The sequence below is a fragment of the Dendrobium catenatum genome, unplaced genomic scaffold, assembly GCF_001605985.2.
Source record: "Dendrobium catenatum unplaced genomic scaffold, ASM160598v2 fragScaff_scaffold_621, whole genome shotgun sequence".
NCBI lineage: Eukaryota > Viridiplantae > Streptophyta > Magnoliopsida > Asparagales > Orchidaceae > Dendrobium > Dendrobium catenatum.
Window position 1 is genome coordinate 4,272,390 of NW_021319083.1, and position 27,293 is coordinate 4,299,682.

Consider the following 27,293-nt stretch of genomic DNA (forward strand, 5'->3'; position numbering starts at 1 on the left):
GGGGGAAGGGAAAGAGTGTTGGCCGGCCAAGTGGAGGGGGGTAGTGGGGAAAATCCGGCGGCTAAGGGGAGAGGAAAGAAGAAGAAATTCGATAGAAAACCAAGAGCTCCACCAAGGGGCTGTTGGGTATTGCTTTGAGCCTCTCCTAGGCTATTCCTCACTCGAGAACTCACAAAGAGAACTCAGAACTCACAAAGAGATCCAAAACCAAAGTTGAAATTTTTCATATCAATATTCATCATCCCTTTCCAAGAGGGAGGGGAGGGCTTAAATAGCCAAATACATGAGGGAAAATTAAAAGACACAATTGCCCCTAGGGCAAACATAAAACAAAGCCCTCAAGTGAGGGTAGAAATGAAAAAGTACAAATAACAAATAAAATACATGAAAATAAATAGACACGATCGTAACCGTTGATCTTCGATGTCCTCATCAGCTGGACGTCGGACCTTGTAGTTGTGGTGAACCCTTGGTTTGCAAGCCCTTAAGCATTTATCTTATTTTGCCTATTTTTCGTTACATGTGAGGAAACTGCTTGCTGGTTGTTCTGAGGATAGTGTTTTTTAATCTTAATTTTGTTTCGTTTGTTTGGCTTTCGTTTGTCTTGGTATTTGTTTGGATGTCAGCATTCTAGTTTGAATTGAGTTTTGTTCTACTAGTCCTAGTGTTCTCCTCTTTTTTTGGCTCTATCCTTTTAGTTTGCTTGCATCAATACTGTTTAACAATCTGTCGATTGGAAATTTAACAAGAAAACAAATAATAAGAAAGGGGATTTTAAGTAAATTAGCCAAGAAATGCCATAAAATGTTAATTGCACTACAGTAATTTCTTCCAGCAAAATATTATGACCAGAGTAGATGCCCTAAAGTAGGAGAAATTATTCTGTGTGGAATCCGGTTATAGAGCTGTGTTCGGATGCTTACGTGGAAAGTTAAAAGTCAGCGATATTTATTTGACATGCGTATTGATTGAGTATTTATTGTGTATTCGTTGCGTAAAATGTGTGTATTGATTGAGTATTTTATTGCGTATTTGTTGCGTATTTATTGAGTATTTGTTGCGTATATTTGCGCATTTTCTGCTTATTTACTGGTTATTTGTTGCGGATTTCTCTTCATCTGCAGTAAGTCCGAAAAGACAAACGGGTCGGGTAAGAAGTCAAATGAATATCCTAACTTTCCATGTAAGCACGCCACGTGTAATGATTTTACAGGCATCCGAACACAGCTCTATAACCGGATTCCGCACAAAATAATTTCTCCTAAAGTAGAGCAAGAGTAATGCATCCCACTGAAAAGGTTAGGCAATTAGCCAGCACAGAATACACAAAAAGGGGCCTGAGTAATTAGAGACTAAAGATCATTGCATTGATTCAGCCTCCAAAGAAGCCGAATTTGAAAACTAAGAAGGATTTTCTCTTGCAGCAGATTTGGGTCCCTTCCTCTCAGATCCAACAGTCAGTTTGCGTGCGGTGACGCTTACTAATGACCCTATCACATGGGCATGTCATGCTTTGCCCACTAGCAATTCCAGTCTGTGACACCTCCTTGCGTAGGCATTATGAAGTCTCCAGCCTTGGTACTTGGCTGGTGTCCTCTCCGTTCCAATTTGTTTAGCCTTTCCCACAACCACTCATCAAATTTTTTTCTCTCTCGCATTCCCCATCGAGCATGGTCGGTCCCTCTAGCTTCTAAACTTCCATCCATAAACAAGTCATCTTCTTCGTTGCATGCTCCTCATGCATTCTAGCATTGTAAGGCTTTCCTATGGCAGCCCCCACTGTTTGGATTTCAATCAATATGAAGTTCAACCTCAGACAATCTAGCATTTAAAAATCTTCTCTAAGAGATCATACTATGTGGATGGTTTCCTAAGTGGTCAGCTTATTTTGATTATTCTAAGGAACATTCTATTACTTCTATTTGAGCTGCTTTTCCTCATCATCGTATTCACTATCTCAGCAAATCCAATCTATACTCTCCTGACTTAACTTTTGGTAAACCACTGCAGGCAAATACTTCTACTACCAGGCTTTTGAAATCATCTATGGCTAGGGTTCTAATTAAGGTTTCGTTTGATTGGAAGTTTTTGGTGCTTATTCCATTTTAAAACGACAAATTCATTTCTTCTTTACTGTTTGGTTCGTCAAATCAAGTTCCCAATAACTCATTTTGTTTCATTTTTCTATTGTTTTGAGAAAGCTTTTTATATATGCTTCTCCGTTAGAAAACTTCATTTTATGAACCAATGTTTCTTAAAACTGCCTTTTATAAAAGTACCAAAAAAATCAAACGAGGCCTAAAATGAATGATACCAAACCCTTGGAGAAGGAGATTTGAAATAGTTCTATTGCTCATGGCAACTGGCGAAGATAAAATTTATGGACATTCCACCATATTGTTCTTCATGCAAAACTTTTGGTCATAACTTCACAGAATAATTCAAGGCAAACCCCAAAACTGCAAAAAACTCCTAGAAATCGAAAGTAGAGGGGGCATTCAACTAACAAACCAACCTTCTAATGCAATGGTGGCAATTATACTACTTATGATCTTGTTTGTACAGAAAACGTTGAACAAACATCACATCCTATATTGAATTTAGTGTATTTCCCATAAGTTAGTATATAGGTAGTGATTGGCATCACCTACCAATAATACTATTGATCCAAATACACAAAAGATTTTTGTTTCCATCTTCCTTACGATCATCCTGTTGTTGGGGATATTCGTGGCCCTGACTCTTTGTCTATTAACTCTAATGTTAGCATTTATAGCATTAAAGAGCTAGTGGACAAAAAATTTCAAATGGCATATGCCACGAGACAAAAAAAATTGCAAGAAAATATATCATCACTCTACAAAATATGTCAAACTTCAAGTTAGGCATTTTTAGGGTGGATCCTCAGGGTTCTCTCTAGGCTTCGTTGTTTGTTTATGATTTTAACAGTGCATTATATCTTTTACCATTTCAATATAGCGATTTTCTGCAATTGCTTCATGTTGTATTTTTTCTGATAATAAATTCTTTTTAGTTTAAAAAAAATGAGCTTGCCAGTTTCATAATTTTATTCAGATTTAATACAACTAAATCCTCATTACAATAAATAAATTGCAATTGCTCATTGATTTTATGTTGTTCAAAGTTCTCATTTATTTCATTAGATTTTTCGATCGTTACAACATTGTCGGGTTATAAGGCTCCTATTTACTAGTTTGCACCTTAATAAGGCATTTTTTGCTTATTTAATGATCTTTGATCTATGAATCCTATCATATATTTTATCATTCTAGTTGTATCAGAAAAACCTAACTCTAAAATATTATGCATCACTTCTCAATCTATTACAGCATATTAGATCCAACCAATGTAACATATGAGACAAAAAACACAAATGAAGGTCAAAAAATATGGTAATAAAGTTATTATTGAAAAATGGCATCATATTATGACATAGAAAACCATCAAGAGTAAACTAAAAGCATACGTACATGAGAAGGAAGAACAATTGACTTTGCTTTTCTATATTCCCGAACAGCCAAATCATATTCACCCTTGCTTATGTTCCCCCGAATTATACTTGGTAGATTGAATAATGTGCGGAACCTCTGCAGCATTCCTTGGACGGACCTAATTTTCTCAGCTTGCACCTGAATTATTTCAAGTCAAATCAAAACATCAAGCTCATTAATCTTGATTTCTAAAGCAAACTTGTTACAATCCCCGGCTAATGAGATTCAGCCATCTACCTGTCTCTCAAACAGAGGCTGGAAAGCACGATTTGCTAGTTCACTGATTCTATGTGTAGATTCGTACAAATTAGTTGTACCAGAACCTTCAGGATCCTCCTCAATTTGCCTTAACTTAGACTCAATATCTAAAAAAGAAACTACGTTTGTTAGTAGGGAATAATTGATTGATATTCAATAAAAATCACAGAACTTAAGAATGTAGGTATATGCATTTATATAGCCCAGCCTTCAGGCCAGCTCGATTCAAATAATACACACACTCCCACGTCCAAACTCCTTATTTGAGTGAAATAAGAATGATGTTCAAGCACGGTAAAGCAAGTTTGCCTTCAGCAATGTCAATTAATAGAAGTTCCACTTGAAGCAGCTATAACTTACCATCAATAGTGGTCTTGCACGATACAAAGCAATCAAAGTTCTCTTTCACCAGTTGTTTCTTTTGTTGAGTCCATCCTTTTAGATGACTTTTCAATGTAAGGGCACCGGATTCTAAATCAGCAGCACTAGTCTCTTGGTGGACAAGTGTGAGAAAAATTTTGGGATTAAAATTTGGAGAAGTGTACATCACCTTTTCTGCAAAATCAAGATAAAACTTAGATAAAACCACAAAAGACCATAAGATGGCATGTGTACTTGAATAACATTATTATGTCATAAGCAATAAAAAACAATAGACAATATTGAATGGGATTTCCTGATACAGGAAACAGACATCTAAGTTTTAAGAAATTAGCCCCGATTTCAGACTCTCTGAAGATTTATCGGCTTTATCAATGTTTGGAAGTATAAGATATTTTTCTTTTAAGTATGGTCTTAGACTCTTAGCCAAATAGAATACTATATACTTGTAAGGAATACCATTAACTTTTTTAAAGGCAATAAACAACTTGATAGTGATAAGACCATATCATGAAGACTATCAGATGTTACAATCATTACAGAGCAACTTATAGCTTACCCATGACTTTTAACATGACCAATAAGGCTTCATTTGCAAACGTTATCTTGTTCACAGTGTGTAAAATAAAATTATTACTACTCTTAAAGGCATGAATAATTACAAGTGTTTCCAATCATGAAGCCGTAGGATTTTATTAACTGTTTGGCACACAAATTAAAATGAGATTTGCCCGTAATTCTAAAATCAAACAGCAAAAAAATGCATTAACAGATGAAAAATACATCATGCGTTTAAAATTTGCTTGTATCCTATAACACAATAACAACAATAACAACAAGCCTTTATCCCAATAAGTGGGGTCGGCTGTTTGTATCCTACAACAATAAAACAAAATTATGTGGATAAATAATATCCCTTAAACTATTGGAGAGTTTTCAAAGGAAAGTCCAAAGCCAGGTAAATTGTTTGTAAAAATTTGCTTAGCATTTATATTAATGAACCAATAACAGCTACAACATAAACTATGATTAAGATTTTTTTTAAAGCATAATTTTACAACCAGATAATAAAATGATTTAATATGAGACAACTACAAGAATTTGCAAAAAAAAAAATATAAAAATTAATAACACAAATTAAGGATAACATGATGACAATGTAAAAAGTATCCATCTGATAAATGAGATCTAGGGAAAGCTCTCAAATGTCATGCCTAACTTATAGCCCAGTAATTATTGGGAATGATGATAATTTTTTTTTATTTCTGCCCTCCCATGAAACAAGATTTGAAATCTCCTACTAACCTGGATTTCAAGTAAATTACCATCTAAATCAGAAAGTTGCTCGTAATATGTGATATCAACATCTCAATAATGGGAAAAAATAAGAGTGCTAACTTATCTAGAGGATCTGTAACTAAGTGCTCGTGCGTCCTACACATGCAATATACGATAAAAAGAAGATTTAGCGTGCTTAATGGTGCGATTAATGAATGATTTGGACTCAATCATCCACTAATCCACCTCCCCATGAATGCAATCCATTGATAAAATCTATGTTTAAAATTTCACAAGTAGATCTCCCAAAGTTTGGAATTTAGAATATATGTAAATTTAAAATAGTTTTAAAATAAACATAAATATATATGAATTTTTGGGAAATAATGTAATTAAAAATAAATCAATTTATAAAAATAGGAAAGGGTGAGATCTACTGGCCACCCTAGCGAGGTTTCAAAATAATTTGAAAGTAATTTTGTAATTTCAAAATAATCATTATAATAATTATTTAAATAATACTTAAATAACTAAGTAATTAAATATTAAATAAATAATTACATAAAATAGGTTTTGACACCTAAAAATTTTTTAAATTACTTTCTCCAAGTAATCTTCAATGGTGTCGTCAAAGCCAAACCCAACGTCAAAGAATGGAGATCGAAGAATGTGGATGTCTCCGTAGACGTCGAATACGAGCCCATGATCAACTTCGGGATCCGCCATACATATTTCACACGTAGGTGAGAGATCACGAAGAAACCCAAGAGAGGAGAGGGGGTGGCCGGTTTGTAGAGGGGAGAAGCTAGGTTTCTTGGTGGAGGCTAGATTTGGTTGGGGTGGATGGAATTCACTCTAAATCTGAAATTATTCTCAGATTTAGATTAATTTGGGAGGGAAACAATTTGAAATTTGATTTCAAATTGAATACAATTAATGTCTTAATGGGGAATTAAAGTGGGGGAGCCAAGGGAGGGGAGGCCGGCAGTATAGAGAGAGGGGGGATTGAGATTCTTCTAAAAACAGAAGTTAATTTCAGTTTTAGAGAATTGGGAGGGAAAATATTTGAAATCCAATTTGGATTCCAAATAAAGGGGAGGGTTAATTGTGCATTAAATGGGGAGGCCCATTAGTGGCCGGCGGCATCAAGGAGGGGAGGGAATTAGGGAGGATGAGGGTGAAGTTTCCAAATAAGTGGGGATGACTAGGAAAGAAAACTTATGAGATCCAATTTGATTTAATTTAAAATTTGAATCTCACATAAAAACTTTCCTAATTTGGATTTCCGATTTAGGAAATTAGGAAGATTTATTTAGGGAAAAGAGGTTGATGTGAATTCAGATTTATGATAGAATTATGGGAGCCTATTTAAGGCTAATAATAGGGTGATTTCAGGATTATGTTTTGAGTTTGCTGAAATTAAAATTTCTTGGGTCACGAGAACTCTAGCCGACAATTTGAGAGAGCCGAATCTTCCTCTCCAATTGAAGATCCAATTATATATTGCTATTTTCTTTAATATATCTTGCAATAAAAATAGTGTGTGTATTATTCTTCCTAATTTCTTATTGTTGTTTGTTGATTTCGAGGAAATTGTATCCTCTTCCTATTAGCATCACTACTCGTCCTTTCTCCAACTTTGTGCAATAGTCCCACTTGTCGCCTGCACGAGGGAAGCTATGCTTGTTCCTTAACTCTTGCTCGCCTCTCCATTTCAAGCTAGGGTAAGTTTAACAATTTAAATAGATCCTAAAATCCCCTTAAGTTATGCAAGTTCCATGAGTTCTCTGCCGCCCTAAAAGATTTTCTTTTCATCTTAACCTCCAATTTGAATGATGGAACAATTTTGGAACGTGTTAGAAGAACTTGGGGATTAAATTGGGAAACTTATATAGTCACAAATAGTCAGAAAACTATTTTGGTCATTTTCCCAATTTATAAATCAATAATTGAACTTTCTATGGAAGCTTTAATGTTGCTCAAATTCATAAGAGATGTATTAAAACATGTTGAATTTGACTAAATGTTATTATCATATCAGAAATTTCATACTTTGGGTCCCTTGTGCCCTATAAATATGAGCCTTGAAAAATGGAAAATACTGTATGACATTGAGTATTGCAATATGAATTTAAGTTCTCATTTTTTATTTTTGCTCCTTGATGGCCTTTGTATTCTTCAAATATTTCACAATTGTTGACAAGTTCTTCCAGGGGAGACTCAGCTAATGATGGCAAGAAACCATGTTCTTGCTTTAGGTGATTTCTATCTTGTTTAATTGCAAGTGTTTGTGTTTGAAATGAAGCAAGCACGCTTGTTGTTTTTGCATCAAAAAGTGATCAATTTCTGCTAAAGTCAATAGTTTATAGGGGGATTAACCTGCATATCATAAATTTCTTATTAATTTACATATCTAGCACATAATATTTATATTTACTTATACTTAAGTATCTGAATTACATTAAATCATACGCATAAAAGGTGCATTTTTAATATTAGTGGTATTTTTTTATGTGATTTGATATTTGAAGTTTTAAAGTAAATAAAAAGATTTAGTTCTAGGTAAATACATCAGAATTTAGGATAGTTAATAACCTGGGGATTATGATTTTTTTTATGTTTGCATGGTGCATCTCATCTTTAGGTTGCATAAGAAAATATTAGACCCTAACTATCCTACATCACTTCCTTTTCATAAATCACTATAACAAAATGAATTGCATTATTATGACAATAACACAACCTAAAACATTAGGATAGGGAAATTTTTTTAAAAAACTATTTACCACCCATGAGAACAATCAATCATAGCTTTAATAGTTGTCTAATAGTTGGTGTCAAACCTCTCATTCTTGACTATGTGCTTAAAATAAGTTATCAATTCCATTCGATTGTATATTTGTCTTAAGCCATCCTTCTTATTCTTACGCACTATAAAACCTTCAGAATTGAATGACAAGCTCGAAAGTGCGTTCTTCTGGTCTGTTCAAAAATGAACTTAAATAACAAGAAATATCATCAATAGTTTGCTCATGGGGACTGCAGGACCCTCTTTCTTGAATGTTTAATGGAAAAATATTGATTTGAGAAAATAATACTCTCAACTAATGAACCTTCCAGGGTTTCCTAAACACCAAAACCTAGAGATTAAGGCTAAAAATATGAATAAATTTTCTTTTTAAAAAAATAACTTAAAGAATGAATTGCTTTAGTCAATAAAAATATGTCCTAAAGAAGCCTGTCACAGTCAAGTTCAACTAAACTCAGAAAACCATATAGGCAAGAAAAATGTTCGAAGAAGTGTGAAGCACTATACTTGACAACAAAATTAAAATTACACAAAAATAAATGCAGCAAGCCAAAAACATTCGCAAAACAAAATATCAATAAATCAGACTTAATAAATAAATGAACTCTAAAAGATTGCATACCTCGATAATTAGGGTCCACTGCCTCAGGTTTCTCTTCAAGAGCATCTGTAATCAGCCTAAGAGACTTGTTATCTATTACCCTGATAATGTCAAACACAAATTAAAGGTGAAAGCATATAAAAGATAGTAATTACACCCTACTTTTCAAATAAAAGGCTGTAAGCCTGTAATAACAAGATTAAGCTGCACTTTCAGCAACAATGGGTACATAGTAATTTTCTATACGAACAATATTTGATAGGCAATTCCTCTTTAAAAGAAGTGATTATGTCAGTGTGGAAGGGGATTGGTAAATAAGGAACTCAACGAGAGCCTCGGCCTTTGATGCGGACATCCAACCGTCCATGCCTATCCGAGGAGGAGCTAAAGATCGACGACCGAGATCACTTTGTTTTATTTTAGTTATTAAGTGTATCTTGATTTAATTTTGCAATTTCCCTTTTTTACCCGCTTGTCTTATGTAAGCCCAAGAGGCAAATGTGTCTTTTATTTTCTTTTGAGGCCTATATATAGAGGCCCCTTCTCTTGTATTAGAATGATGGTATTATAATAAAAAAATTTGGTGTTTGCACATCTGTTATTTGGGAAGAACGTTAGTGAAATCCCTATGGGAGTGAGTCGAAGTTTCCACCAGCCGCATGATGGGTCTGGGCTCATGGTTTGAAGTCCCATGGAGGAGGGCAACGTATCACCCGTCAGTCTTTGGAAAAATCCAAGGCTCGCGGTTTTATCTTTTATCTTTTGTTTTTGTTCCTTCTCGTTGTTCATAGTCGTCATCTTCATCCTCTTCCTACTTCCACCATCACGTCGTCTCCATCTCCACCTTGCCGGCGGTCCCTTACCCTCCCCATTCAAACCGCCGGCCACACCCTCTCCCATTCCCCATTGCCTAATTTGGATAATTCCTAGTTTTGAATTGTCATAATTTAGTTGATCTTTAAATTCAAATTTACCTAAATTTGAAATTCAAATTCTTTCATAAATTATAAAATCTATTTTAGGAAAGTTCTCAAATTTTCCCTCCATTGGATTTTGAATTAATTAGGATGACTTAATTCATTCTAAATCCAACCCCCAAAATTAAGGAAGCATTAAAGCCTCCTTAATTCCCTCCCTCTCTCACCCCTAGCCACCGGCCTCAACATCCTCCTCCTCCCTCCAAAACACAAATCACATCTTGAATTCAAAATGATGTAGAACAATCATGGGAAGATGAGATGCTTAATGATGTTTGCACGTTTAGTTTTAGAGAACAATAATAAGCAAGATCTCATGTTGATTTGAATGATAAAATAAAATATTAAAGTGATAAATAGCATTGGTTAAATTACGTGCATAGAAGTTAAGAGCATAAAAATCAATCAATTTAATCTACTTTTGCATACATGAATGGTCTCAACAATAAATCCCTTTGTTAACATTAAGACTAGCTACTACAAGGAAACCTTCACTCAACTCTTCCTATTACTAGGCTTTAGCGGAGGGACCAACAACATCTTTGTGAATTAAAATATAACCACGTTGGAAAAATAAACTAAGAGGCTAAAAGAGTCGGAGGTCGAAACCCGAAGTATGAAGTATACGAAGCTCCAGTGGTCATAGGAAGGTTTGGAAGGAGGTAGGTGGCATCTACGAACCTTCTTGAAGGTGTGATCAGCAATCTGACGTGTCCGGACAGCGTTTGAAGACCTTCCACTAGGCTGGACAGCAAGAAACAGGTGCAGGTTTTCTCAAGACAGCACACTCTCATGCCCAGAAAAGTCTCAGGCAGTGAACGGGGACTTATCCGATCAGTTGGACAGCAAGGTAAAGCTGTCCCGAAGGTGCTGAAGTACTAGGGGCTGGCGGGAAATGAGGGGCAGCCAACTGTCTTTCCTGGACAACAGTTTGTGAGCCCTCGAGTTGCCGGAATACTAGGGACTGGTGCAGGAAAAACTCTGGCACCAGCTTGGGATCCAAAAACACTAGACAGGGATGAGATTTCTCAGGAAATGAGATGAATAATCTTCACAAAAACTGCTGGGCAAGTGGCGGGCAAGTGGGGCCAAGATTTGGAATTATTTCCAATTGAGGGTAGGCTGAATTTTGGGAACAAATTACTGATGTGGGCCTTGCAGGTTTCGACTGAGAGAAAAAAAATGTGTCAATTGTTTCCTTATTGAAAGCAATCAAATTAGGAGGAATTGCTGACTCAAGCCGGCGGGCCAAGATGAATAATTCCCGCCAGCCCCTATTAGTGCAGCACCTTCGGAACAGCTTTACCTTGCTGTCCAACTGATTGGATAAGTCCCCGTTCACTGCCTGAGACTTTTCTGGGCATGAGAGTGTGTTGTCGTGAGAAAACATGCACCTGTTTCTTGTTGTCCAGCCGAGTGGAATGTCTTCAAACACTGTCCGGACGCGTCCGATTGCTGTCCAACTAATAGGAAGAGTTGAGTGAATGTTTCCTTGTAGTAGCTTGTCTTAATGTTAACAAAGGGATTTATTGTTGAGACCATTCACGTATGCAAAAGTATATTAAATTGATTGATTTTTATGCTCTTAACTTCCAGGCACATAATTTAACCAACGCTATTTATCACTTTAATATTTTATTTTATCGTTCAAATCAACATGAGATCTTGCTTATTATTGCTCTCTAAAATTAAACGTGCAAACATCGTTAAGCACCTCATCTTCCCATGATTGTTCTACATCATCTTGAATTCAAGATGTGATTTGTGTTTTGGAAGGAGGAGGAGGATGATGAAGCCGGCGGCTAGGGGTGAGAGAGGGAGGGAATTAAGGAGGCTTTAATGCTTCCTTAATTTTGGGGTTGGATTTAGAATGAATTAAGTCGTCCTAATTAATTCAAAATCCAATTGAGGAAAAATTTGAAAACTTTCCTAAAATAGATTTTATAATTTATGAAAAATTTTAAATTTCAAATTTGGAAAAATTTCAATTCAATGGCCAACTAAATTATGGCAATCCAAAACTAGGAATCCAAATTAGGCAATGGGGAATGGGAGAGGGTGTGGCCGGCGGTTTGAATGGGGTGGGTAATGGACCGCCGGCAAGGTGGAGATGGAGACGACGTGATGGTGGAAGTAGGAAGAGGATGAAGATGACGACTATGAACAACAAGAAGGAACAAAAACAAAAACAAAAGATAAAAGATAAAACCGCGAGCCTTGGACTCTTCCGAAGACTGATGGGTGATACGTTGTCCTCCTCCAAGGGACTTCAAGTCACGAGCCCGGACCCATCATGCGGTTGGTGTAAACTCCGACTCTCTCACATAGGGATTTCACTAACGTTCTTCCCAAAGAACACAAGTGCAAACACCAATTTTTTTTATTATAATTCCATCATTCTAATACAAGAGAATGGGCCTCTATATATAGGCCTCAAAAGAAAATAAAAGGCATATTTGCCCCTTGGGCTTATATAAGACAAGAGGGTAAAAAAGGAAAATTGTAAAATTAAATCAAAATACACTTAATAAACTAAAATAAAACAAAGTGATCTCGGTCGTCGATCTTCAGCTCCTCCTTGGATAGGCATGGAAGGTTGGATATCCGCATCATTCTCCCGTTCTACATCACTGTTACCATTATATCTAGTGTGAATAGAACAAACAAGAAATAAAACAACACCAGCAAATTCTGAAAAATATCAAGCAGCAATACGGACATAGTTTAACATAAGTTCAACCTCAACGTCAAATTCACAAATTTGTTGATGGCACTAGCTCGTGGACTGATTATTGATATTAGGAAGATCCTGAAAGAACTAATCTCATAAAGCAACATATTTAATGTAATAAGCTTAAGTCTAACATTCATTAGCACATAAAAATTTAAAAAAATGACCGTATGGTATGAACCAAGCATAAGAACTTATAGCTACGTAACAAATAAAAGAGAAGCAATACTGCACTAAGTTATATGATGAACTGCATATTATTGTTTAGAGCAAGTAAACTTACCCTAAACCTAGTGGATCTAGAACTTCCACACCATGAGGCAGAGACTGTAAGTTAGCAAGCCCCTTTCGTCCTAATGGTTTTGCATCAATAGTTTGAGGAGTTGACCTGGTCTCCCGCAACTCACGAACCCTACGAGCAAGCTGAAGATAGAATTATGTGGGTCAATAAAGTAGGCTTACAAAATTAATAGTTGCCTGTTGACAACAATGCAGGCACACAAGAATATGCTCACTGCCCCCATGCACGCATATGAACACATACAAGACACTAAAGAGGCAAAAAAATAAGGGCAGTTCAAGTCTTACCAAAAGGGCAAAAATAAAGCAAATTGATAACTATAATTGATGCATCGGACTCAACAAATCTTATAATTTTCAATACCAAACATTTTCATCAGCTGATTTATTCCAAAATTATTCCCTTACTCAAAAAGTTCATCATGCAAAACATTTCTACTTTCTAACCCTCAAATTCCAGTAAACTTTATTTCCTAGAAGGAAATAATGAAAAGAAGCACCAACATTAAATTGATTCAATATTACAACACTTAACTACCAGCGAAATATGTTTTAAATATGTCAGGGTTACTTATGTACGAAAAGCAACAGGGATAACAAAATGAAAGTACATAAGCAAAAGTACAGTTACTCCGTTGAAATGAACAGAGCAAAACTATAATAATTATTCAAATACATTGACCTCAAGGAATATACATACGATTCCTGATATTGATGGCATTCATCATCACAAAGCATCATCATGGTGGATCAGCTTTATAAATCATCCTCTTCCATTCATTCTATAACCTTATTTTTCACATATCTTTTGCTCGTTTTGAAAGCATGTTATATTTATTCTGGCATTTTCCTTCCCAACAATTCCACATTAATTCTGTCTTGTATATGCATATTAAGTAGATCTGCAATATTCCAATCTGAAATAATAACGTTAAGTGTAGAAAATTATTAAAACAGTATAAAGCACCAATAAATGATCGTATCCTTATGTCTTTTTCACAGAGGTTCTAATCTCTCTCAAATATTTTAAATTAAATAATAAAATTTTAACTCATTCAACAAAATTTCTTACAAAACTTTATTTTAATCACTTTTTATTTATTTGTAAAAAAAATATACATCATTAAAAAATCAATATATGTTATACCAAAATTAAATAAGGTTACATAAAGTTTTAAAGGTACAGAGAGAAATATATATAAAAAAATATTTTTTTTCAAAATTTAAAATTTATTTAAAATAAAGGTTCACTGCTTGTTCAACATGAGCCGATTTTTTTTTCCTATTAAAATCTAAGGCGATCAGTCAAAGGAGAATAATTTCATGGAAATGTGGATGTTAGTGCGATTTTAAATAAATTTTTATTTGAAGTGAAATTATTTAAAGTCACTTCAGTTTAGTGCGATAATTGGATAGTGAGTCTCCAAGGAGTGGACGTAGGTCTAATTTGACTGAACCACTATAAAATTTGGTGTGTTATTTCTTATTACTTTCACCGTATTTTTATTTTCACACTTTTTGTGATTTATTTAGTTATTGAAATATCTGATTGTATTGTTATTGTGAAAATTATTTTTTTTTCACATCAAAGTTATTGTTTTACTTTAAATATTTAAAAAGATCAAAAATATTTTTTTTAATTTAATATTTTTTAAAACTATTAATAGCTTAGCCTCGGGCTAGTTCTTTAGGGTTTAATACCCCTCACAAATTTTCAAGAGAAAAAACCATGGGGCATGGCCTAGTTAAAAATGATTTAACTAAACTTTGAGAAGATTACAGTGGATTAACTCACCATCAAGGGTTATCATAATACAAATATCAATCTTATCATAATACAAATATCAATCTTAAGTCTGCTGCATCAGGGATTGGTGGAAGAGAGGATTTGTAAAGTCTTCTCTGCCTTACTGTGGAGGCAAAAGGAGAGATAGTTTGTTAATAGTGCAATACCTGAAGAGGGAGTCTTCAGGGAGTGGATGCAGGTTGTGTTTGATCAAATCACTATAAATCTTTGTATCTTTTAATTTCCATATTTATTTATTGCAAGTTATTTTTCTGTGGTGGGACTTTAGTTTAGATTTAACAACATAATCAAGATTCAACACTAATGTGAATGAACGAGGGAGCATAATCATAATAAAATTAATATATAAGTGAAATCTAAAAATGGATAGTGGATCAACATTACCATTCTTGACTAATATGGGTTGGCATAGAAGACTTTACAAATCCTTACTGTGGAGGCAAAAGGAGAGACACTTTGTTAATAGTGCAATACCTGAAGAGGTAGTCTTCAGGGAGTGGATGCAGGTTGTGTTTGATCAAATCCCTATAAATCTTTGTATCTTTTAACACCAGACTTCTATCCCTATTTGTCACTTGATTTCAGCCATAAGATTGATATTTGTATTATGATAACCCTTTTTGTGATTTATTTAGTTATTGAAATATCTGATTGTATTGTTATTGTGAAAATTATTTTTTTTTCACATCAAAGTTATTGTTTTACTTTAAATATTTAAAAAGATCAAAAATATTTTTTTTAATTTAATATTTTTTAAAACTATTAATAGCTTAGCCTCGGGCTAGTTCTTTAGGGTTTAATACCCCTCACAAATTTTCAAGAGAAAAAACCATGGGGCATGGCCTAGTTAAAAATGATTTAACTAAACTTTGAGAAGATTACAGTGGATTAACTCACCATCAAGGGTTATCATAATACAAATATCAATCTTATGGCTGAAATCAAGTGACAAATAGGGATAGAAGTCTGGTGTCACGTGGTGGTCTGTCGGAAGTCCGACATTATTACATGGAAATGTGGATGTTAGTTGGGTTATCCGATGGGGGTTTGGTAGAATATTGTCGGACTTCCGACAGACCACCTTAGATCCATCTATACACATAATATATATGTGCCAATATAAGATAATATCAATGCTTAATATGGTATAAATTCGGTTAAATGTTAATCTTAACATTTTTTTATCACATGATGGATAATAGTCATGTCAAACTATGCATATTTTATATATACATGTATTCTTAATTACAATTAAATATCTACTATATATGTATATATATGTACATATAACAGCCTCATTAATCATAGAATATAAAAGATGCCAACCCCTTAACAACTTAGTTTATCGAGTACAATATACTTTTTATTTTAATATACTAAGTTTATCATTATCATGCTTATTAGTGATGGTAGTGTTAGTAAGAGAGGCAATACTATTAGTACTATCATTATTATTATATTATTATTAAGTTCACGTAGGTGTATAACATTCATTTATGAATCATTGCTATAAAAAGGGCATATTTTCTAAATCTCCTTGTGCACAAGTAACCACCCACAACATGGGTTACTGTAGTCTAAATATAATCAAATAATTCAAAATTCTCAAAAACGAACATAAGTTATTAGCTATATTAAAATTGTAAAAATTATTTGCAAATGCCCAAGAAAATACTTTATATATATTATAATAGTTTTCCCATTTAATAATAAATTATAATTTCGTCCAAAGAAAATAGAACCTTTTCTGTAACCAATTAGAATTAAAAAAGGAAAATATTTGTACACGCATTCTTCCCAATCATAAAGTAAATTCAATAAAACATAAAATATTAAACTATGGATTGAAAACTAGCAAACCAAATTTAATCTAATAAATAGGATTGAAAGAATAGAATAGGTGAGCATTAATGTATGAACACAATGGATAAGGAGAAAAAAGAAAGGGAGAAAATGGTTTGCAACATTAATAGGTTAACCAAATCAAGCCAACTTAATTAAGATGATTTGCGCCCATTGAAGTTCATATAAACAAGTGAAAGCAATAGAAAACCAAAAGAAAGAAGAATTGATGTTCTTATCAACATAGATGGATTAGAACACTTGCTTCAACCTCCCGCTCAAAAAATAATGAAATTGAATTATATGAGGGGGGTTACTAAAGCATAAATGGTTATGATTAACAGAACAAGGTAAGTTTCTTTTTGCCTGGTTATTAGGTTCTTCATAAACATTGTTAAGCTAAACAGCTTTGAAAATAAATTCACTGAGAAAACTACCAATAATACAACTGACATCACTTTTGACCAGGGTAATTCCCTTCCCTCTCCTTCTCTTCCTGTCCTCTTTCATCAGGTCCCGACTTTTACCAAAACCAAATTAGACCACTGAGAGTAGGTTAGTTGGTTGGTCATTGCATATTACATCCAACAGAGAAATCCAGCTGTTTGAATTTTCCAAAATATAAAATTTAGCAAATCAAAGCTCTACCCAACCTTGTTCGCTTCCCTAGGAGGGAGTAAATTTTCCAGTCAAACAAAGCAGCTACAATTTAACCTCGGCCACCTACTCAACTAAAATGCAGGCCAAACTCCAACCCAAATAATCTAAGACCATCTCCAACCGAACACCAAACGAGAGCGTTTGGCATTGTTCGGTCGCTCCAGTCGAACGCCAAAACGTCCTCCATTTGCTTGCGGTTGAACAGTGCAACGCCAATGTTCACCCAAGCTATTTTTCTCTCTCAACCGAAAAACGCGCCAAAGGAGAAGGATCTTTACCTTTGCGCATAAGCAAAAAAATGGCTTACCATTGGAACAGCACCACGCCAGTTTTGCGGTATTTAGGATCATCGATAATTCAGCTCTAAAAGAAAACGACTTATTCCCACACAATTGTGAAATAAGACCGTATACAATAATAATAGAACTAAATAAAGTGTGATTCCTAACGAATCCACCAATTCAAACGCCAACACAAACAAATTGCCAAGCAATTCAACATAAATACGAAAAAAGAGAGTGTGGCGGCAGAAACTCTTACCTCCGACTCATCGACCCGCTTCCAGCAGCGAGGCTCACCGCCATCATCCCCACGGTCTTCATCAATGGAGCCCTTTCTTTGCGGCCGCACCTTCTGTGTAACCCCCAAGTCCCTGGACGACTCCTCATCACCAGATGAGATGCTCAATAGTTCGACCTCCGAGTCATCATCGTCGTCAGCACCGCCCTTGGAGTCCCTGTGATTCCCCTTAGAGTTCGATCTCGACCTAGCGTTAGGCATAGGGTTCAAATTGTTCGCACGCATGAAAGGGGGAGGGGGCGGAGCCTGGACGAGGTTGACGACGGGCTTGGAGGGTTTCGACTGTTTGTGATAGTTAATATCTCGTTCCGATTGTTCCTTTAGAGCCATCTGGAGTAGCTCGTCCTCGTCGAGGTCGCTGTCGCTTGCCATGGCCGATAGGTATTATCTTCCCCGGCGATCTAAGGTTGGATCTGGTGGTGAATCATACAAGAGAAGGAAAAAGGGAAGCGCAAGATAAGCACACGAGGAAGTTTGGGGTGGGGTCTAGCGACCGATAGTCGCTTCATTTTATATTAAACACCCTGCAATTTTTGTATTTAAAATTGACCCTTTAAAAAAGAAAAATTACTAGGTGCAACACCGGACATAGCACTACGTCTGGACTACAATTAAAATTAGACATGTGGATCATTTACGTGTTTTTTTTGTATATTACTTTATCTTTATGTCTTGTCAGCCCGATCGAACCGACCAACCCTGAAAATCTAAATGCAATAGGTCCAAAAGACACAAAATGGGCATTTTTACTTTTCACCCGGCATTTTTCACTCTTTCTCCTCTCGTTCGGTTCTCCATAAGATGTTTTTCAAATCTTCAACATTTTCATTCTCCAGGACCAATCGGGGGTGGTAGAAGTTTGTCTACTTTGCTTCTAAAAACAGGTAAAAAATATTGTGCCTTGGTTGCGCTTTTATTGTGTATTACTATATTTTGTTATTTTTTTCCTAATTTTTCCTATGTTCTATGTGTGATTTCACTGTATTTAGGATTTAATGGTATCATTTTCTATATCGATGATGTAAACAGTTCTTTTCATCTTTTCAATTTCATCTGAGCTTCAATGCGCTTTACATGCACTATAGTTAGGCTTTCTCTACACTTTGATAAATATATTAAAGCTCAGCTAAAGTGAACCAAAGGCGTAGTAAAAGCGAAGTTAAAGAACTTCGATAGCACTTTGACTGTGCTTTCACTATGATTTATTGTGCTTTTATTGTGATTTATTGTGCTTTTACTATGCTTTTATCGTGCTTTTGCTGCAATTTTATTGTGCTTTATTTTCTTTAATTTTTCATCTTATTCACTATTTTTTTTTTTTCATATGGCTCCTTATTCACGTCGAGTTAATTCTCGTTGCTACGTTTTAACCTTCAGAAATATTTCACAAAGATGTTGAAAACTCTTAACATCCATCAGTTTTTTATGTTCGCACCATTCCAGCAAAATATACCTCTTTTATACGAGCTGTTGAAATGTTAGGATAGCTCTAAACAAGGCTTCATCATCAAAGGTCATTTGTTTAAATTTAGTACTGATGAGATGGTTATAATGACAGATTTGAATTTAAAAACAAATTTTCTTCAATGTCTCCATATAATTTCTTCAATCAATTTAGCCAAATATTGCTCACATATTTGTTAAATAGAGGTGTTGTGATCATATGATAGAACACATCACTTATTAGAGTTTTATCAACTAAAATTAAAACTGATATGATAAAACTAAACATATCAGCTGATCAAGCAGCTATAGTAAAAAAAATTATAATGTTCCTTATCTCTAATTTATTTTTCCACTCAACAACCTTAAAACCCTAAGAAGGCGAATATCTATAGCTAGTAATATAAAATAATTCTCATTTATTAATTGGGTTGGGAGTATTCGAGAAGTTTTTATCCATGAATTTAATAAAATTGCCACCAAGTTTGCTATGGATAAGCCACTTGGTTACATAAATGAATTTTTACCACTCCTATTGGTGAATCATAAGTTCATTCAAGTCTAATTCTAATTATAAAATCTTTTTATAATTCATAATATAATATTACTTGACATTGTCTAATGCAGCTATGATTCCTGGAGCACTTTGCTGCAAATACACCTAAGTACCCAGATTTAAGACCACACTTTCATAGATGGGGGCAATACAAATATTTTTTATTATGCAGAAAAGGCCTTTAATTTATTTGTTAACTTAAAGGAAAGGCAGATGTGTATTGTTATTTATAATTACCATGTAAATTAAATATGAAAAGATTTATAATTTCTTATATAATATTGAAAATTAATAGTAAAAGAACAATAAAATAGCAACAAAAGCGCAATTAAAGTATAGTTAAAGCGTAGTAAAAGCATAGTAAAAGCACAGTAAAAATGCAGTGAAAGTGCGGTGTCTTCTCTCGGTTTAACTGCTCTTTTAATGTGTTTTTACAGTGATTTCATTGTGATGTAACTATGAAGTGCTTCTTATATTCCAATCTACTAATATTAATGTAAAATCTATGAAGATTTTTCTTATTATGCAGTATGTTACTCAGCAGGAAGCAGAACATATAAATTATGACTTAACTACTAATGATAACCTCCATATTCAATCTCCTCATCAATCTCCTCTTCAATTTCCTCATCAAATCCATTCACCAACACTAAAGAAAATTTCCACTCCTACCCCTCAAGCCCACCCACATTCTACCCATCAAGACCTCCCACTAGCTCAAAGTGAGAATTGGGCTAGTGTTGAACAGAAATTGCTTAGTGCCATCAAAAAAATTTGCAATATAATTGAAGAGAATTTGGACACTAGGCATGATCAACTTGAAGACATTTTGATCGACTTGAAGCAAAGGTTGATTCTCTTCAATACAAGTTCATCCACCATAAAGTCCAATGTAAATTATATCTTGAAAAATCTCCTACATCTTCCTTATCCTCGTATATTCCATATGTATAACCCCCCCCCAGTCCCCCCATCTGAGAAAATAGACCCCACCACAGTTGTACATCTAGCACTCTCAGCTACCACCCAAATTTCCCCATCTGAAAAAATAACCCCCACCACAACTGCACATCCAGTACTCCTGCATGCCACTCAATTACCAACATCCAGATTAAATTGTTAACTATCTTACAATAGCTTGGGCAATGTTGTTGGTATATCATGTATAAAAGTAAGCGATGATGTGGACACAAAATGAAAATTAGGTGAAGTTGTGGACATCCAAATTGCATATGATACAAGATTTATGGATGTTTGATACTAAAGTATCCATTAAATATTTCAACATAATTTTTGATATACTTGAAATTATAAAATAACGAGGTTTGTTGTGCAAACAATCACAACAACAATAACAAAAATAAGAAGCCAGCTACATGAATCATTTTTCTCCTTTATGTACTATTAAAGGTCAAATTCTCATCTAAATATAAAAAAGAAAGGTAATTTTTAATCATTTCTAACCAAGTATTTTTAGGTCTACATTTATCTTTCTTAATATAAGTCAAATTTAATACATCTACTTTCATAGCCAGGTCATCGGAAGGTCGTCGTTTTATGGACAAAACCATACAAGAATACTCTCTCTAATCTTATCTTCCAATGGAGCTACTCCAACCTTTTCACGTATATGCTCATTTCGCATCCTGTCTTTAAGAGTAAATTCACTCATCCACCTAAGCATTCTCATCCCTGCAACACATAACTTAATATTATGCTTCTCTTTTAATGGCCAACATTATGCACCATAAAGCATCGCAGGTCTCACTACCATCATATAGAATTTTTCCTTAAGTTCAAGAGAGACTTTTCTATCACATAACAAGATCGATGCATTCCTCCCCTTGAAAATCCAACTTGAATTCTACTAATAATATTCCCATCTATTTCACCATCACTCTAAACAATAGACCCAAGATATCTAAAACATGTGGAAACAATCATAATGAAAATAAAATTACATAATACAAAGTTAATAAACACAACGATGTACATGGTTCGGTGAACATGCCTATGTCCACGGAGAGGGATGGTTTCACTAATTTATAGAACAGTAGGGAATTACAAAACTCTCAATATTTCTCTCCTTTTTTATAATAGCCATCAAGCCCTCAATTTATAGACTTGAGACAAAACAAAATAAGAAAAAGCTTTCAAATCTAATCCCAATCAAATATCAATCAAATCCAATAATTAAGAAATAATTAATCTCTAATTAACAAACCATCAAAGCCTTCTAAAGCAAGGCTAATTTTAATGTCAAAATATTTCTAAATCAACAATCTCCACCTCATATTTCACTTCAAAAAGTGGAAGATGATAAACTAGGCTTTAATATCAGAACAATTTCACCCAAAATGGTTACCTATGTACCCCACTCCCAAGGGATCAAGCTGAGCGTAGTTTTTCAAAATGTGGATGATCAATCATGAACTCTAATGTTTACCAAACTCTTATAGTATGTGAACTTCTAAACTCCTAGTATCTTCATGAGTATGTTTGTTGGATTCTCCTCGGTATTTATCTTCTTGACCTGAATATTGCCTTCAACGATCAAGTCTTAAAAAAAATGGTATCTCACATCAATGTACATGGTACGAGCATGAAAGATTGGATTTGCAGGCAAAATATATAACACTCTAACTATCACAGAACACAAACAGAGACTTCCGATCAACTCCCAACTCATCCAGTAGGCCTTGCATCAATATAACCTTCTTCATCGCATTTTTGTGATTGTCATGTACTCAGCCTCAGTAGTAGAAAAAATAAAAGTAAACTAAAGTCTTAATCTCCAATTGACTGGTCGTCTTGCTTATGTGAATAAGTATCCAGTCATAGACCTACACCTATCAATATCACGGGCATAGTCAGAATTAGTGTATCCTACACATAAATCAATAATAGATGATTGCCTCTTGAACACCAAACCTACATCAACTATACCATTTAGATACCTTAGGATACTCTTCACAGTCTTCAAATGGCTCCTTCCTATATCATGCATGAACCTTACTTGTGTTATGTCTAGCCTAGTACAAACCATGATGTACATCGGATTTTCAACTGTACTAGCATAAGGAACCAAATCACGTATATTTTCTCTCTCGATCATCCTTAGGACACTGTTCGGAATTCAACTAAAAGTGAGATGCAATGGGTAGACTCACTGCCATACTGGAGTCATCAATCCCAAAAAATTTCAACAACTTCTGAAAAAAAGCTCCTTGTGAGAGCCAAACCTTTCCAACTTTTTTCCCTCAGAATCTCCATGTTAAAGATTTTGCGAGCTTCACCCAACTCCTTCATCTCAAAATATTTTGATGGTTACTTCTTCATCCCATCAATCTCAGTTTACAATCAAAATATCATCAATATATAGAATCAAGTAGGTGAACTCACAATTGGCCAATTTCTTGAAATATGCATAATGATCATAGAAGCTCCTTGGGTACTCCTCTCTCATTATGAATTGATCAAACTTCTTATACTACTGTTATGGTAACTATTTTAACTCATATAAAGACTTTTCCAATCTATAAACCAAGTCTTTTGAGGCTCCATATCCAGGTAACTATAGCATATAAATCTCCTCTTATAATTCTCTATATAAGGATGCAATCTTTTCATCAAGCTATTCCAGAATCGCACCGTAGTGAGCTACAAGTGCTAGGAGAACATCGATCGAGGCATGCTTGACCGCTGGGGATAACACCTCATCATAATCAATCCCTTATCATTACACACGGCCTTTTGCCACAAACCTAGCATTATACCTCACATTAACTCCATGATATTCTTCCTTCTTTACGTACACCCATTTGCACCCAATGGCTTTTCTTCATAGAGGAAGCTTCACTAATCTTCAAGTATAATTTTTTTAAAGAGACTCCATCTTGTCATCCATAGCCTTCTTCCAAATATTATCATAAGGATTGTCCACTACTTCCTTGTACTGACTAGGAATTTCAGCCTATGTAGTTGAAAGTGTAAATACAATGTGGTCCCTCAACCAAGTTGGCTTTGGGACATTCTGACACTTGGTCCTATTCCTTAAAATAGATTCCTAATTGGGATCACATCCTCAACATCATCTTCTACCTCCTAATCTGTAGCTGAATTAGATTCTTGAGTAGAAATGATTGGCTTATGTGGAAAAAATGAAGTTGCAACAAACTCTAGCTATTGTAGTGCATCTATGGTCCCAATGGAACACTTAACCTGCTTAGATTCCCGGGACTTTAACATACTCATCTCAGTAAAAGTAAAATTATTATTGATAACTATCTTCTTCTCTATTGGATTATAGAGTTTGAATCCCTTAACTCTACGACTGAAGCCAATAAAGATTGCCTTATTTCCCCTTTGTTCCAGTTTATCATTTTGAACATGATAATAAGCTAGACACTCGAACACTTAAAATATTGATATTCTTTAGCATGATGCCCTGACCATATCTCTTTAGGTGTCTTTTTCCTAATAGTTATAAAGGGTAGACGGTTCACCAAGTGACTTACATAGTCTATTGCTTGAACCCAATCGACTATGTCTAACCCATCATTAGATAATAAACACTGACTTTCTCCACCAAAGTTTGATTCATTCTCTCTATCACCCCATTTGATGCGGTGTCTCTATAATAGTGAAGTGGTGCTCTATCCTAGATCTCTGGCACCCCTACAAGAGAGCATATAAAGTGTATTCACCCCATTATCTGATTAGATACATCAGTTCCTTTTCAACCCACTTCTTCCAAGTTTTAAAGATCTCGAGTACATCACTTTAACATCTCATGGTGTACACCCAAATATATATAGAGTAATCATCAATAAAAGAAATTAAATACCTCTGCCCGGTGAATGATGTTATATTCGTAAGGCCTCAAACATCTGTGTGAATATACTCCAAGAAACCCTTCATATTGCAGGTGCTTGCTCTTGTAATTAGTCCTTTCTTCTCCAAAGTTATAAAAGAAGCCTCTCTAGTATGAGCTAGACGCGTATACCTCAATATAGTGGAATCTAATGTTTTACAACCATATCAACTTGATCAGTTCAACCGATTACACAATGAATCGGCTGACCAGTTGATTCTACCACTTACCAAAATTGATATAGCAGAAAACCAGTGTTGAACCGGTCGACCCGACAGTCTGACCTGGAAACTAATGAACCGGCTCCAATTCTAAAAACTATTCAATTTTGCTCGAACACAACCAACGCAGTAAGATTTAAATTAAGCAGTTTCTGAGCGAAGTGAAGAATAAAAATCTAAAAATATTATTTCAATTTCATGACCCGTAGCCTAACCTAGTTCGTTCCTGTTTCATTTGGTCTTTACATCTCTTCATTCACGTGAGCAGATGAAAGTCACGAAAGTTCTTGTTCACAACATCTGATCATTTGTGAACTGGACTCAATAAGCACCCTTATTCTTCTTCAACAATATTTGCAATCTATGATAAGCTTTGATAACAAGCAAGAATTATTCTAATTCAAAGCTATATGCAAAACACTCTAAAGCTCTTCCTCCTACTTATTCCTAGTCTCTCTCCTCCATCACCAATAAGAGGAAAAACTCTAGAGTAATACGACACTAACTCAGCCATTGAGCTTGCTTACCTGAGGAGATTAAAAGCCCTAAATACTTCATTCTCCTCAATAGAGCAGCTAGAGCATCTAAAAATAAAGTTTTTTATCATAGATCTTACCTTATTAACAACTAATATATGAAATTGATCAAATGGACTTCTTTAGACATTGGAGTGGAGTTTTTCAGTTATCCCTATTTGGATATCTTCCCCAAACCTCCAGCCACAACTATTCTCCCCCCATATCCTTTATAGTCTGGTATCGCTCTTTAGTTGCCCGTTAAAAGTTTATAATGCTACCTCTATTAGCTCTCGTCCATATGTTACGCGTGTTTTAGTTGAGCTTGAAATTACAAAAAAAAAAAAAAAAATCCAAGATAAAGTGTGGTTAGGTCCTGAAAAAATTGGGTACATTCAACATGTTGTGATGGAGAACTTTCCTCCCTTTTGTGTTCACTATAAAAGTATTAAGCATTTGAAGGGTGACTGCCGCCCCCATTCATCCTCTACCCCACTAACTATTTTTGCTAATGCATATAATCCTGTTAATGCTAATTTTAGCTTTGTTGTGAATGATGTTAGTGTTTTAATAGAGCTTTTTACCATAGATTGAAATCTCTGTATACTTCATTCTCCTCAATAAAGCTACTAAAGCACTCTAAAGCTTGCTTACCTGAGGAGATTGAAAGCTCCTTCTTCGCTCTTGTCCCATAGCCTATCTTGCTAGGGTTTTGTCTTTCACCTCAATAGAGCTCCTAGTGCATCTAAAAATCTCTATTAAAATCAAGTTCCTATTTTATTAATAAAATGTTCGAATATTAATTATTAAACAAGTTTCCTCATATAAATATGAATCAAGAATACAAAAAAATATAAGTTTTGAGTTATTTTTCATTACTTTTATAATTATTATTTTTAAGTAATCCTCATATAAATAATACCCAATACTCATTGTCCTCTACACATGATATATTTTTTAATAAACTCTCTTTTGTTTTTTCTTTGAAATTTCCAATATGACTTTAATCTAGAATGTTTGTTGAAATTCATGCAAATTTACTATCTTTAAAAATTAATAAAAAACAACAAAAAGCGAGAAAAATTCCTAAAGGAGTGAATTTTCTTGAGGATGCCTCAAAATCTTTACCCTTCTTTACTACCGAGAAACTCACAATCCTGTTGACTATCGAGTGCCGACCCGTCCCAAGCCGTCATGAAGGTGAACTAATATGTTCGAACGTGAACGTGTGAAAGAAGAAGGGCGTTCCGTTCAGTTTGTTGAGAGCGCGTATGAGTCTTATGCCATGAAATTTTCACAAGTTTGCCTTATGCTTTGTTCCGCACGTGCTTGAGAAGGTAGATAGGCTGGAATGCGAGATTGGGAAAGCTCAAAAAAAAAAAAACTAATAATACAAATTTGTTTTCCTTGTAATTAAGAAACTTTAATTTGAATTAATTGCACATGAGGGCATAGTCATTGGGGGCTTATGCCCATAGTGTCCCCATTTCAAATCCGCTCGAGATTGTTTGATTAATTTTTCAGGTTATGCACTTTTTTTTTTGTTAAAACCCACCAACTAGCCGACACGTTAAATTAAAAAGGAAATACAAGATCCTTAAAAGGATCTCCAGCTCACAATTGCTCGGACGAGCTACAATAGAAAATAAAAAATATCCTAAAAGCCGGAGTTCCCAACTAAGCGCAATTACAAAGCAACCTAAGAACATACTAAAAAATCAAATAAAAAGGAAAAGAATTGAACAGGTTCAGCACCGCCTTCTCCACCAAAATAGGATCCTGCACAAAATGAGAATTGGTCTCCAAAAACCTGAAAGACATGCCTGCAAGAACACTAGATAAAATATTAAGGCAAAAAGAAGATAAACTAAACTAGCTACGAGAAATGCTGACTTGAACCCTATAATTATTATTCCAAAAGCACAGATCCGGAAGGAATAAACCAAGGCT

The 27,293-nt window shown here is 34.7% G+C and overlaps 1 protein-coding gene across 1 annotated transcript; it reads right to left on the reverse strand.

Moving 5' to 3' along the window:
* Positions 1 to 3,449: 3,449 nt before the first annotated feature.
* LOC110102769 (exocyst complex component SEC5B-like) lies at positions 3,450 to 18,190 on the reverse strand. Its single transcript, XM_020831244.2, has 6 exons — positions 17,697 to 18,190; positions 12,831 to 12,970; positions 8,861 to 8,940; positions 4,131 to 4,325; positions 3,750 to 3,877; positions 3,450 to 3,650 (listed from the first exon to the last, which is right to left on the reverse strand). Exons 1-6 carry the CDS (start codon positions 18,105 to 18,107, stop codon positions 3,465 to 3,467), a joined length of 1,140 nt encoding a protein of 379 aa, XP_020686903.1. The 5' UTR covers positions 18,108 to 18,190; the 3' UTR covers positions 3,450 to 3,464.
* Positions 18,191 to 27,293: the final 9,103 nt, after the last annotated feature.

Coding starts and splice junctions, on each gene's coding strand:
- LOC110102769 (XM_020831244.2), bottom strand. CDS start 18,107: ATGGCAAGCGACAGCGACCTCGACGAGGACGAGCTACTCCAGATGGCT. Junction 12,971..17,696: donor AGCGGGTCGATGAGTCGGAG/GTAAGAGTTTCT, acceptor TTCTATCTTCAG/CTTGCTCGTAGGGTTCGTGA. Junction 3,651..3,749: donor AGCCTCTGTTTGAGAGACAG/GTAGATGGCTGA, acceptor GAAATAATTCAG/GTGCAAGCTGAGAAAATTAG.